We start from the raw sequence: 14,064 nt of genomic DNA on the forward strand, positions 1-14,064 counted from the left end.
AAGTTTATGCAAATCACCTTTACTTCTCAAAATTTAACTCCTCTTGTTGGGTCAAATTTTGTTAAATATTAACAATATGTTCTTCCTTAAATAACAGGACAATTTTGTTTGGCAAGTCATTTCAGGTTTGCTCATCATATTTTAATCACTCACTTCTGACGGCACTTGACAGGTTCCTGAGAGTGATTTAGACTTTTGAAAATTGCACACGTGAAGTGTAAGGACAGCTTTCTCTTTTTTGTGAAAACTTCTTCCAGAAAAGGCTAGTCAAAAAGCTTTCAAATTTAGTTTACAGGTTCCTGGGCATGTCCTATTGATGATAAAACACTTTCTAACTTTTTGGGGAAAAAGTAAAGACAAATATATCAGTTATTTCTATATTTTGACTTTGAAGTGCCATGGACTGGGTAAGTTCCAGAAATAAATAATTTTCCAATTGATCACATTGTTTCATCATCACAAGCTTTGTAGGAAATGGGCCATGAAAGTCTTATTTTGATTTCTAAGGGATCTCACAGAGACTGTAAACTTTTCCAACATGCTCACTTGAAGAACATCAACATCTACATCTTAACACCAAATGCAGAGTAAGAGTTCTACAGAAGTTCTATGGTGGTACCTTGTTGCCATGACAATACACATTTTGAGACCATTAACTATAATTCAAACATTACACAACATTTGATTATTTTCAGTTAATTTCTTCTTTATTTCATTTAAAAATATTTACATGTACAATACATCACTGCTGAACTCACATCAATAAAAAGAATGATGTGAATAAGATGGAGTAACCATGGAAACAGGTATCTCTCTTTAATACCCTCTCTTGAACAATACCCTTATTCTACCAATGGCCTGTTTGGCATAGTGGTAGAAAGTTCATTTGCAAAAAAAAACTGCATACATGACATCATTTCCTGTCTCTATATCTTCTATCTGACGATAGAAAACAAAATTCTGTGTAACTTTAAAAGTTACTGTCACCACAGAAACCAGCCCCAGTGAACTCTCCACAACACTGTAAAAACTTTTTTTCTTTTTTTTTATAAGAAAATATGATTTTCAAAAAGTAAATCAATCTTGCATTGGGATATTAAGCCTTACCTCCCCTCTATGTTAAATGTTGAAGAATCCTAATTTTCCATTCTATAATTGTGGACGACCACAATATTTGGGGAGGAAGGAATATCTCTAACTTACTTGAAGCCATTTTATTACAATGAGGTATAACACAATCAGCGTAAATTTCAGATTCTTGAGTTTGATCTTATGATTATTGTAAATAATAATGTCTGTAATAGTCCCATATTGTCTCCCCCATCATGAAGTGGCAAGCAATTATTGCCACAAAAAGCATAGTTGCATGCTGGGAAGGTGGGATATTCCAATAGATAAATAGGTAGGTAAAGCAGTACACTCCATAAATCCTACTGCCAGTACCGTTATACAATGATAATCAATGACACACATAGGCAAGGTCAAATAATAAAAAATAAAACAACAACAACACACAATAGCACTCTGCACACAAAGCTGCAATTTTGATACCGTGGACTCTTTGTAAGTTCATGTCAAACTAAACCAACAGTACCAAAATGCAATGAAATCAAAAAATCCTGATCTAAAAAAAATAAATAGACAAGCTTTCATTGGTCAATGAGACAGTGTCACAACCTTTGTAAAACACACAACCCCCAATGTGATCATTAAAGATATACTAGTCATCCCTTCTGTTAATGACAAACTTGGCTAAAATGCTATGACGTAGACTGAAATTAACAGCTAAGACACTACACCATATCATTTTGTTGTTGTAAGTGTTCTTTGAAACAAAAACACTGTCACAGAGCATTTTTCTGGATCCAAATGCGTAACAGATCACCCAGAGATCGGGGCTAAATGTGAAATCAAATGACTTGGTCAGGGTTTGTAATCTGAGTAATTGTTTAAAAAAATGGTTCAGGCATATCTGAATAATATTTTTACAATGTATAGGCACATTACAGCTTATATATATTCATATTTCAGGCAGTCTGGACATACAGGACTGATAAACTGCATTTTTATAGAAACTTAAGCCCAACATAACTGTATCTATGTGGTAGTACAATATATGCGTTTTTTTGAGTTTTCTGTTAATTTATTGTAGCCATTGACCAATGTTTAACAACACATAGCAGTTTTTGGTATTAGGAAGCTCAGCATGGCAGTACATGAAGCTAATGAAAATATACTCATTCATTTCAACAGCATAAGTTTACTTTTCCACCTCTTATTTCGTTGTAGAATTAAAACTACAAGTAGAAATGAAAACTACAATTGGAAAGTCCAACATACCTGAAATGCTACATTCTGAGTGGCAGTTATGCAGCTTCTTAATTATAATTGGCAGTTTTGAGACCTGGCAGTTTGAAAACCTGAATTGAATTGGCAGTTACAAAGCCATTTACTTTTCTGACAGGCAGTTAGCAAGCCAATTATTTTCAGACAGGCAGTTTGGAAACCATGTGAATTTCTAACTGTCAAATCAGATTTGTGGTTGGCTTTGAAAGCGAATCTGAATTCTAAGTGGTAGTATGGAAAAGATCTCAATTCAGAGTGGCAGTTGGGAATTAATTCTCAATTCTAACAAGCATTCAGGAAGCCAAATAGTTCACTACAGACTTGCAACAAAAGATACACATCAATTTACTCTGATGGCATCAATTTAAATTTCACATGAGGAAAATACTGCATGAAGCTTTTTCAGTTGGACGTTTGAACCAATTTCTGATGTAATGTTTTAAAATTATGCAGAACCTGGATATTAAAATTTACAGGCAATTCCAATTCATCATTGTCATATCCATGAATTGTTCCTTATCCTTTGACTTGTCATTGGGTGCTATAATTATTCAACATCTAGAAGTGGATATCCTGTACATCAGTTGGTGTTGTTGGTTGTCCTGTTTCAACATGGCTTTGTTTTCCTGTTGTTGCTGTGACTGGAGCAACAATGGTTGATGATAGGTTATTGGTCAGAAGCTGTTCAATTTGCTCTTGACATGCTCTCATACAATCCTGCAAAAAAAGGAAAATGTGGAATGATAAATAGTCAAATAATATTAAAAGCAGTCTGCAAGACTATTCATTTGGTATGAACTGGACTTGTTTATATCATTGGGTGTGAACTCAACTACTTCGTAAACTGTCAAACACAACCTTCAATATCTTCTGGCAATTATTCCTCAATATGTTAACCCTTTGAACCCGGCTCAGAAAAATGTCCATAGGTCATAGGTCACCATGGGGTCAGGGTGCAAAGGGTTAATACACATTTTATACAAAGATGAAAACCCTGAAAACCATTCTGTTGGAAAGATAATCAAAGTGAACATTATAGGTTGGAGGTGAACTCTGAGCAGTGACATTCAAAATGGGCTACAGATGAACTGAACAAATTAAATTAGTTCAAATGCTATAAGATATCATCTTCCATGACCTGCTTTTATTATTCAAGGTCAACTCTTGCCACATCTCTTGAACAATTGTCTTTTTCATCACAAAACTCATTAGATTTGCAAGAAATTTCTTCTCTGGCAGATAAAAAGCAAACAAAAAAACTGTCAGGGTTAAACCATTTTCTCACCATATTCAATGCCAAAAAACAGACAATTTTCAAAAACTTGTTTGAATATCTCATTTCAGAAAAATACCGCCAATGATACGGTGTCACTCATGTTTGATCGAACCTGTTACATACTAGTATGGATACCAAAGATCAAGAATGACTGTTGTTTCTATCTGTTCACTGCAGCAAAATTCTATGTTGATGTTATGACAATGATTTCTACACAGTACAACCAGAAAAACAAGAATGACAAAAGCAAATAAGGTATACAACTTAGGTACTGGAGGTCAACTTTGAGAACATGCATATCAACTTCTATAGCAATGGGACAAGCAGATCCTGCATACATTAGCAAATGTCAACAAAAAAAATCAGCCAGAGAAGGCTTGACAAAAAGAAAAGTTGGGAGAGTGGGGAAAAAATGATGTACAAAGGATCAGGTAACAAAAAATTAATGTTACCCCATCAATCTTCTACACCATCCCCCTCCCCCAATATCAAATATTCCACCCCTTGGCATTGACCATAGGAATTTACATAGAGCTACAAAGGCCAGATGGCAGGAAATATAAAGTAGATGAGCTATTTACAACCTTGGGAATTTTTAAAATGATATTAGAGCTGTCATTTGAATGTAAACAGCACTTAAGTTAGTTAAAGGTAGTGAAATGCCACCTATTGTGGGGTTATTACAACATCTGGAATTATCCTGGATCCAAATTCCTAATCAGTTCTTGTGTGTCTTACATGGAAAAGTTGCAAAATTGGTCAGCAATGAAAAATTAAACCTCAGCTTTGTCTTGTGGATCAAATTTCACTAAAAATTTATACCAAATATGACAAAATTATGTTCACAGCCTTAACAACTGTCCCACAACATATCCTGTGTTGGTATAGGTCATTTAAGGTCACAGACAGAACATTACCTAAATTATACAAATTTGGGTGTTTCCTTGATCAGAAGATTCATTTAACAAATAACATCCTTCAGGACTTTGACACATATCATGAAGTTCATCCGTAGGGACATGTATACCAAATTTCAAAGCTATCAGATATGTAGTTTTAGAAATACACATTTTTTGACCAAAATGGCAAAAATTGCCCCAAAAATTAAAATTACAGATTTCATCAGAAATTCAATATATATTACTTTACTTAGTTCATCTAGAGAAACCTGTATACCAAATTTCAAAGCTATCAGACCAGTACTTTTTAAGAAACATTTTGACCAAAAATGGCAAAAACTGCCTTAAAAATGCAAATTTGCATATTTCTGCACAAATTGAACAAATCTGATATAGATCATACCTAGGGACATATGTACCAAATATCAAAGCTATCTGACTGGTAGTTTTGAAGAAGATTTTTAAAGATTTTTTACCAAAAACAACAAAAATTGCCTTAAAAATACAAATATGCAAATCTAACCACAATTTGAACAAATCTAACTGAAGTCACCCTAAGTAAACTGAATATCAAATTTCAAACGATCGAACAAGCAGTTTCAGAGATTTTTACCAAAAACAGCAAAAAATGTCCCAAAAATACAAATATGCAAATTTCACCATGTTTTGAACAAACTTAAGTGAGGTCAATCCAAGTGAACTGCATATAAAATTTCAAAGCAATCAGACTTGCTGTTTCAAAGGAGAAGGCAATTGTTGATGGACAACGACGGACACTATTTGATGAGCTCCACCTCGCTGACAGCGGAGCTAAAAATGGCCTGAAATGGCTATTTCAAAGTCAACTCACGCCATGATCTGCCTCTCGAGTCAACTCTATAATAACATGGTTTCCTGTACAAAGGTACATTCTGCTTTACCAAAAATTTTACACAGTAACGGATTTCATAGTAGGCTCAACTAACATTTCAGTTACCATTTTCTTAATTACTTCATCTGTGCATTTAGTTTTAACTATAAGAAACATCTCAGTCCAAATAATTGAGGGCATCATTAACTGGTTATGCTGTTGACTACAATATCCTTCAATATAACAGGGTGATATGTCATGAAATCTACATTACAGAAATGAGTGTAACACACTGTGCTAGGATCTAAGCTTATCACTGCATCCACCTAAAAATTTCAAGTCAGCTGCAAAGTAGTGTAAAATCCAGCAGACCAATTTATCATAGGCAATGGTATTTCTGATCATTAAATCATTTATCATGGATAAAGCAAAATCTCAAACAGCGGACTCAAATTTCTATTTCCTTCCAACTTTTACTGATGGAATGTATCTTTTTCAAAAATTGAAATATTCCTAGCAACTTGTAATCTAGCGTACATTTTCTATGTCCTACTCTGCTGTGTATGTATTTCTTCTGTGCCACTATGTGACATTATGTTGGCAAACAAACACTGGAAAACACATGAGATAGATTCATATTGACACAGCACTTCATAAAAACATGCTAATAATAAGACAGCATTAATTTCCTGTAGCAAATACAGAGATATCAGAAACCTACACACAGAAATGATACTATTTGGACCTGCAGAAATATGCAAAAGTTCAAGATGTCAAACAACCAGAAAGGTGCAACCGCGGAGGAAAAATGAACAGAAAAACCTCAGAGTAAGAGTAACTAAGGCATATTTGACACCAAAACGGATAAGTGAAATTTGGTGTAAAGCCATTCCATATTTGATACCAAAACGGATAAGTGAAAGTTGGTGTAAAGCCATTCCATATTTGATACCAAAAGGATAAGTGAAAGTTGGTGTAAAGCCATTCCATATTTGATACCAAAAAGGATAAGTGAAAGTTGGTGTAAAGCCATTCCATATTTGACACCAAAACGGATAAGTGAAAGTTGGTGTAAAGCCATTCCATATTTGATACCAAAAAGGATAAGTGAAAGTTGGTGTAAAGCCATTCCATATTTGATACCAAAAAGGATAAGTGAAAGTTGGTGTAAAGCCATTCCATATTTGATACCAAAAAGGATAAGTGAAAGTTGGTGTAAAGCCATTCCATATTTGATACCAAAAAGGATAAGTGAAAGTTGGTGTAAAGCCATTCCATATTTGATACCAAAAAGGATAAGTGAAAGTTGTGTAAAGCCATTCCATATTTGATACCAAAAAGGATAAGTGAAAGTTGGTGTAAAGCCATTCCATATTTGATACCAAAAGGATAAGTGAAAGTTGGTGTAAAGCCATTCCATATTTGATACCAAAAAGGATAAGTGAAAGTTGGTGTAAAGCCATTCCATATTTGATACCAAAACGGATAAGTGAAATTTGGTGTAAAGCCATTCCGTTGCATGACTAGTTTTAAGTCCCTGTATCTTTCAACAAGAAGTTGAATATCGCCCTCAGTATGAAAAAGACAGTTTGTGTTGACAGTTTAAGTTTGTATGATAAGATAGGCCATTCTTAACAAATCCCTGTACCTTTCTAATTAAGAAGCTGAATATTGCGGCTTTCAAGTTTTAAAGACAGTTCCCTCTTACTATCACTGGACACAATATCATAAATCCACTATCTGTTCTCATTAATGACACAACAATATTTTTATGAATGTAATACTGATATCTTCCGACAAAATTTTTATGTATGTGTTGTCCAAACATTGAACAATTATCTCTATCGTAAACTTATGATTTTTCAGTTTCAAAACCTAAAAACAGAAGTGAAAGATTAACTGTGTGACAGGCCTAAAAATAGAAGAGACCCCATGTACAAATGTTTAAAACATAGGGCCAAAGTCCCTGAAGCTACTATAGACATGGATACAAAATTAAGTATTTCCTGACTGTATGAAATTATCTCACTAAGGTCATCCTAGGGACCTGTACACCAAATATTAAAGCTGTCTGACCAGCGGTTTTGAAAAAACAAGTGACCCAACAGTCGACAGAGCTCTGCTGTGTTATGTAGAGAAAAACTTTTTGTGACACATGTATTGATGAAGAAGGTGGACATCTTTGATAGCTCATTTCAGGATGGCCTGACCAAAAATGGCAAAATTAGCTGCAAAAATACAAAATTGATGATTTTATCATAATTTCAATATATTACATTAAGATAAAGCCTAGGAACCTGTATACCAAATATCAAAGCTATCAGATGAGTAACTTTAGAGAAACAAATATTTTGACCAAAAATGGCAAAAATTGACCCAAAAATACAAAAATTGAAGATTTCATCAAATTTCAATATATCACACTAAGACAACCCCTAGGAACCTGTATACCAAATATCAAAGGCATCAGACAAGTAGTTTTTGAGAAACACTTTTGACCAAAAATGGCAAAAATTGCTCCAAAAATACAAAATTGCAGATTTCATCACATATTCAGGGGTTTCGTTAAAAGCCGGCCACCGGCCATATGGCCGGCTGTAAGCCTATCACGGCCGCCTGTAATTACCTGAAAATCATGTAATTGTTGTGCCGCTTACAGGAATGAATAGCTGGTAACAAATACAGCATATCGGTAAAAGTTTACAATGATCTGTATCCTTCATGCTGAATTACTTGTTTTCAACGCTTTTGCGAGGTTTTCAGTGAAAAATTTTGTGTTCGTTGGTTCGCATTCGTGTATCGTGCGATACTGGTACAGCTACACAGCACGGAACCCGTCTATACAATGTACACAGGGTGGTTGGAGGTTAGGGGTCATTGAGCGTGTGCAGTAACGCAACATAATGTCGGCCATACGTAGTTGAAGTTACTCAGTTCGGTCGAAATGGAAACAGATAGACGAGTTGGTTGATTAAGAAGGGTACAGTCGATGGCAATTTCTTAGATCATTTTGATACTTATGCGGCGTTTTCTCTCGGGAAAGGTTTCTTTTGAATGCATCAGCAATTGCCCACAGCTATCCGTGGCCACGGATTGTATTAAACAACGGCTTGCTTGTCAATTGCAAATGTAGTCAACGTTCGCGTTCGTTCTTGGATTTTAATGACTGGGAGCCAAACGTTTGACTTGCTTAAACTCTGTGGGCATATAAATATCAAAACAGAATAAATTGAAGGTGTAAACTTTAGCAGACTGTGACGTTGAGTGGTAGGCTGTAGCCACGGTCCGGAGAGACCGTGCTGTAGCACAGTCGTTTGTGGTTTCATACACCGTACACGGCAATAGAGGAAGTCGGGAAATGGAATTACCAGCCACTGTACACATGTATCGCCAAGTTCGAGACGGATTTCGCGCACCAAAAGCCACAATAATTCTTTCAAAAAACCAACATCGATGGCTCCAAATACATCTCTGAATTCATATTTTCTATGCTCTTTGCGTCAAAGATGATCTCCTATGCATTTTTGAGTGTGGTTTCCGAAGGGACCCATGCTTTCAACATAATACGAACACTTATTTACAACAGCCATTCATGATTTGAAAGTAGCGGCACCTTGATTCAGGCTATCTATACTGTTGTCTCTGATCGTTTGAAAAATGCAAATTCTTTTTTTAATGAAGTTATCATGTGTGATTGATGTACCGTTTTGTCGAGTTATTATAGCTAATTTGGAACCGTGTCGGGGGGGGGGGGGGGGGGGGGCGGGCGCGCTGCCATATCCAAACATCCTCATGCTTGGACGTTGGTACGGCTTGGCCGCCTATAATTTTCATTTGGCCCCCCAGTGTTCTCCCCAGGCCGTTTAACAGGATCGGCCCCGATCCTTTATTTTTTTCGCCCGATCCTTTATTTTTTCAAGCCGATCCTGTTTCGTGTCCGCCGATTCTCTTTCAATGTGGCTGAAGACCTATTGTTTCTCGGCGGCGATTTTGTGTGAAACGAGTTCAAGTGTGAAACGGTTCTAATGTGGCAATAACACGACGTGCCAGATGATTAAAAGGTTTATTCCATCGCCAAAATGTGTGAAATGGTTAGACTGTTCTCCTCTCATGTCGATGCTTTAGGTGTTTTACACACAATGAGGCAGGGTTATCGGGTGCAAAGCACCCAAAGTCGCGCTTGTCTGTGAGGAGAATAAATGGGGCGGCCGTAGTGCAAATGAACATCGGCTAAGACGGATGAAACTTAAATTCAAAAAGCATGAAATGTGTTACGCTGCCGATCGTACAGACAACGGCCATTTTATATAACATAACGGACATGGAGTATACTCAACCATGGATGTAAAAATTAAAAATTACATCCATGACTCAACGAAAGGCTCGGTGTTGCATCTTTGCCAGCGGCACTCAGTCACCTCCATGGTCAAAGCATCTATACTAGGCAATTGGTTGAACTGCCGTTGCCACCCATGTCTCGCTCTGGTAAGAATCCGAAGGTCAGGAAAAGTGATTTCGATCAGAAGTGGCTGAAATCGTACGATTGGTTGAGACAAAATTCAGATGCAAAAATGTATGGTACTGCCGCGTGTTCATATCGTTGCGTGTCCGAGTTAGCCATTTCCAGATCTGTGTACGTCCACATGACGTTGAAGCCATGTGTGTCACCTCGTGTCACGCATTCGTAACTTGCATGGATTCGTTCGATTGACTTTGAGAAACAATTTCACTTGATCCAGTTTCAAAACCCACGACCCGTTTTACAATATTCAGGGTACCATGAAATGAAATAAAAAGGAACTACATGAGTTAAAATAATCATTCGTGTGATCATCTGAATACAGCAGCTATGTATGTACGGTTAGGATATACAGTATAGGTTAAAGGTCGCGTGTGTTCAAGCGTGCTCCACACACACAATGCATGGCTACGGCCGACGCGCGCAGTTGTCGAAGTTTCGTACGTTTGTCGAAGTAGAAGTCGATGCAATTTCAAATCTTGTTCTTGAAAATACCCGTATCAATATTTTGGGGCTTCTCTTTATTATGAATCAACATATTTCTCTGCAGGCATGCTCCTCTGACTAATATTCAGTCCCGTATGAACTTGTCCGTGTAACTAACTGTTTTGCCATGGACGTTTAAAACAGACGTCCATGGTTTTAGCAATCTGGCTACAGACAAACACGTACCGGTCGTAACAGAGGATCACATAAAACGTCTGATTTTGAATGTTATTCTAGAAAGTACTGGAAGACTTTGAATGAAAATATGGATGTAATATATGAAGTGCTTAAAGTGCATAAAAGATTTTACTTTATCCTTTTATTGTGGGATTTTTTCTGATGCTATGGAGGGACGTTTGTATTGCATAATTAACATAAAATTTACATATTTATTGTTATGCAAGTTAGCCGATCCTCTTTCAGAAATTTCTGGGGAGAACACTGCCCCCTGTTTAAAAACTTAGTGAAACCCCTGATATTCAATACATCATATTTAGTTCATCTGTAGGAGCCTGTATACCAAATATCAAAGCTGTCAGACGAGCGGTTTTGATGAAATGAAGTTTTGACCAAAATTGACAAAAAAACTTCTTTAAAAATACAGATTTGCATATTTCATCACAATTTGAACAAATCTTTAAGTTGAGTTATCCCTAGGGACCTGTTTACCAAATAACAAAGCTGTCTGACCAGCAGTTATGAGATTTTTTACCAAAAATTCCTTTTTTGGCACTAATTTGCATATTTCCAGCAATATCAAAAAATTAAAAAAAACAGTTTCTCAAAATCATCTTTTTCATCTACACAACAAATATCAAATCAGTAAGGACTGCGGTTCTCAAGATATTTGAGTGGACGGACGCCTCCTAATAGACGTACATACATACATACAGACTGATGACAGACGCCGGACGGATACCCATCCCAATAGCTTCTATAGACTATAGTCTATAGAAGCTATAGACTATAGTCTTTAGAAGCTAAAAAATATTAAAGCTTCAAATATCATATACTAATTCCTTTCTTTTCACAATGATGCAAGACAAGGGAAGAGCACTACTTTTAAAATCGCACTGCTTCCTCAATTCAAACTGTCGATATGAAAGTAAGGTCAATATTGCAAAAAAAGAAAGAAGATCTACACAACTTTCATGTTTGCACCTCTTTTGAAAGATTACACGATTTCCATGAAACACGTTGTCACAGGAACGTAGCACATCAAGTATGGAATAGTTACAAGAATCATGAGTTACGTTTTGTGTTGTTTGACAAAATGAACATGAAGTTAGGAAGATTATATGCCCTCATTTGGATCATGTCATTTTGGTATTCTGTTGTCCAAGACTGCACCTTTATGGTGTTACTGATCTGGTAAGATCATTGCTCATTCTGAACAAGATTCATGGACAATCTGTAGATGGATTTGCTTTCAAAATATGGATAATGATTCATAAATCACCGAGGCATAAGTATTACAGTTACAGATTTCAGTCAATGCGATCTTGGACACCAAAGATGTTAGATTTACAGAGTATTCCTGATCAAATATTCAGCTTTTAACATGTCCAGAGAAAGTATTGAACAGTTGATGCCATTGTTCTGACAGAAAAGCAGGTCTCCCTTCTCTTAAGGTGGTTGGAAAGGCTATTTTTGCACCAATTCTTTTCTCAGAGTTAATGTCAAATTTCAAGTGTTAGAATCAAGATATTTAGTTCAAATTTTCAGGATAACTCCCTTAGTTAATATTTTCTCCAAAGATATAAAAATTGTATATTTGCAGCCATGATTTTGAAATATGACACCAGTAAATATTAAAATTTAATTTTTCATATTTTTTTTACATATTTGAATTTAATAATAATTGGATAGTATTAATATTACCAAATTAGTTATAAATATGTTGACACTATTTATTGTAAGATTTGTATGGCAGGATTTGTAAATAAAATTTGTTTTATGATTTTACATGGGTTTATATATCAAAAAATTATTAAAAATTCTTTCAAATTTCAAAATGTGATTTTTCAAAAAGTACTTCAAATACAGGAAAATTGTGCCGTACAAATCTTATCTGTAACCTTGTTAATAGGCTGTAAAAATTCCATGTCCATATCTCATTTCAAAGTTGGATGAAATTGGTATACAATTATGTAGGAAAAACTGTTATTCTGTCAAAAATGGTGAAAACAAGCCATATTTGCACCCCTCTTTTGAAGTCATAGAGCAGTTTTTTTTTGTTAATCTCACTTTTGACACCTCTTTGACACTCAAAGAATCTAAAAATGCATTTACAATAGCAGTCACTCACTCTGAATGCCAGCACCGCCTTGTAAAATTTTCCTGAAAAAACAGCAAATAATGACTTTCCCTTTTCAAACATTTTATTAAAAGCTAGGGGACCTAGACCATAGCTAATACACTAAGGACTCCCCAACTTCTTCTTATTTGGTCAGTTTTTCAAAAATTTTAACAGGCTATAACTCTGCAATGCCTTTGTGCCCAAATGTCTAGTTTTTTTTATTCCACAGCGAATGTTGACTACTTTTATATTTTAATAGTTTTGTGGAAATTTATAACTGACGCTCTAGCCTTTCCAACCACCTTAAAGCTGTGAGCACAAGACTGCGAAGTACAATAGCGCCCCCTAGTGGCTAGTCTCCACAGAATACAGTGCTTGAACTATTGACTACAGGATAAAATGTAAAAAGTTCATAGGCGAGATAATGATGAAAAATGGTCTCCAAATTTGTACAGTTTGAATAGGCAATTCTGAGGAAATCTCTGGAAAATTTCAGATCTGTCAGAAATAGTTAAACCGTTTATCATTAACCACTTATGGGGAGTACTCAGACAATTCTGGACAAGATAAGTTATAAGCTACTCATTAGCTAGTTAGTTTCAAGCTTCAGATCCGAGATTTTCATAGGAAATATATAAGCAATCACAGAGTGGAGCGCAATGTTTCACTTCATGGCTACTTTGATCTGACAAATACAACCAATAAGCATATTGCACATGCTAGTGATCATTACAGATATAAACCAAAGAACCATATTTCTGACCATGGTGAGCCCTTTGGACAAGTTACATCAGCACTGTGATTCCCCTCAATTTTCCAATACAAAAGAGTCAACATATTTCTAGATTGCAGGATCTAAAGTTCAACCATTTGCATTCTACACCAAAAAACACAAATGCTTTGACAACCCCTGTTACTTAAAGACACCGATACCATTCACTTCACTGCACCCAACTCGGCATATTTTTCTCAAAAATCACTTTTTTGCAAATATTTATTCAACTTTAAATAATTTGCTAACCCTAGATTAAACCCCTACCATTTTAGAATGAGGATAGATAATGCCAAATAAAATAGTCGGTTTTTTTTTCCACATATATTCTTCTTTCAAGTGAAATATTACATTCAGAAAAGTGTCAAGTTTTTGACTTAAATTAATTTTCATCATTAATATCAAAATTGAGGTTTTTTACCCCAAATATACACCCACTTCATCCTTTGAGTAAACTACTCCTGCCATACTAAACTTGATCTGCTTTTTGAAAATGTATGGTATGAGGGGGTTTCCTTGTATGGTATGAGGGGGTTTCCTTGTCATCTTTGATGAGACATACTGCTTTGAAAGAAACTGTGTTGGCAACATGCAGCTCCACCTTAACACCAAGTGAA

The 14,064-nt window shown here is 35.7% G+C and overlaps 1 protein-coding gene across 3 annotated transcripts in view; it reads right to left on the minus strand.

The window, feature by feature from the left end:
- The window catches only part of LOC139151207 (G1/S-specific cyclin-D2-like), a 94,079-nt gene that overhangs the window by 36,686 nt on the left and 43,329 nt on the right, over positions 1 to 14,064 (minus strand). For 2 of the 3 annotated variants that reach the window (XM_070723846.1, XM_070723836.1), the window contains exon 6: positions 681 to 3,063. The exons of the other annotated variant lie outside the window; for it this stretch is intronic. In XM_070723846.1, the coding sequence (XP_070579947.1) occupies positions 2,905 to 3,063 (159 nt within the window). In that variant the 3' untranslated portion in view covers positions 681 to 2,904. Of the gene's footprint in view, positions 1 to 680; positions 3,064 to 14,064 lie in introns of those variants that run through there. 3 annotated transcript variants of the gene reach the window in all.

This window comes from Ptychodera flava, chromosome 2 (genome assembly GCF_041260155.1).
Source record: "Ptychodera flava strain L36383 chromosome 2, AS_Pfla_20210202, whole genome shotgun sequence".
Classification (NCBI taxonomy): Eukaryota; Metazoa; Hemichordata; class Enteropneusta; family Ptychoderidae; genus Ptychodera; species Ptychodera flava.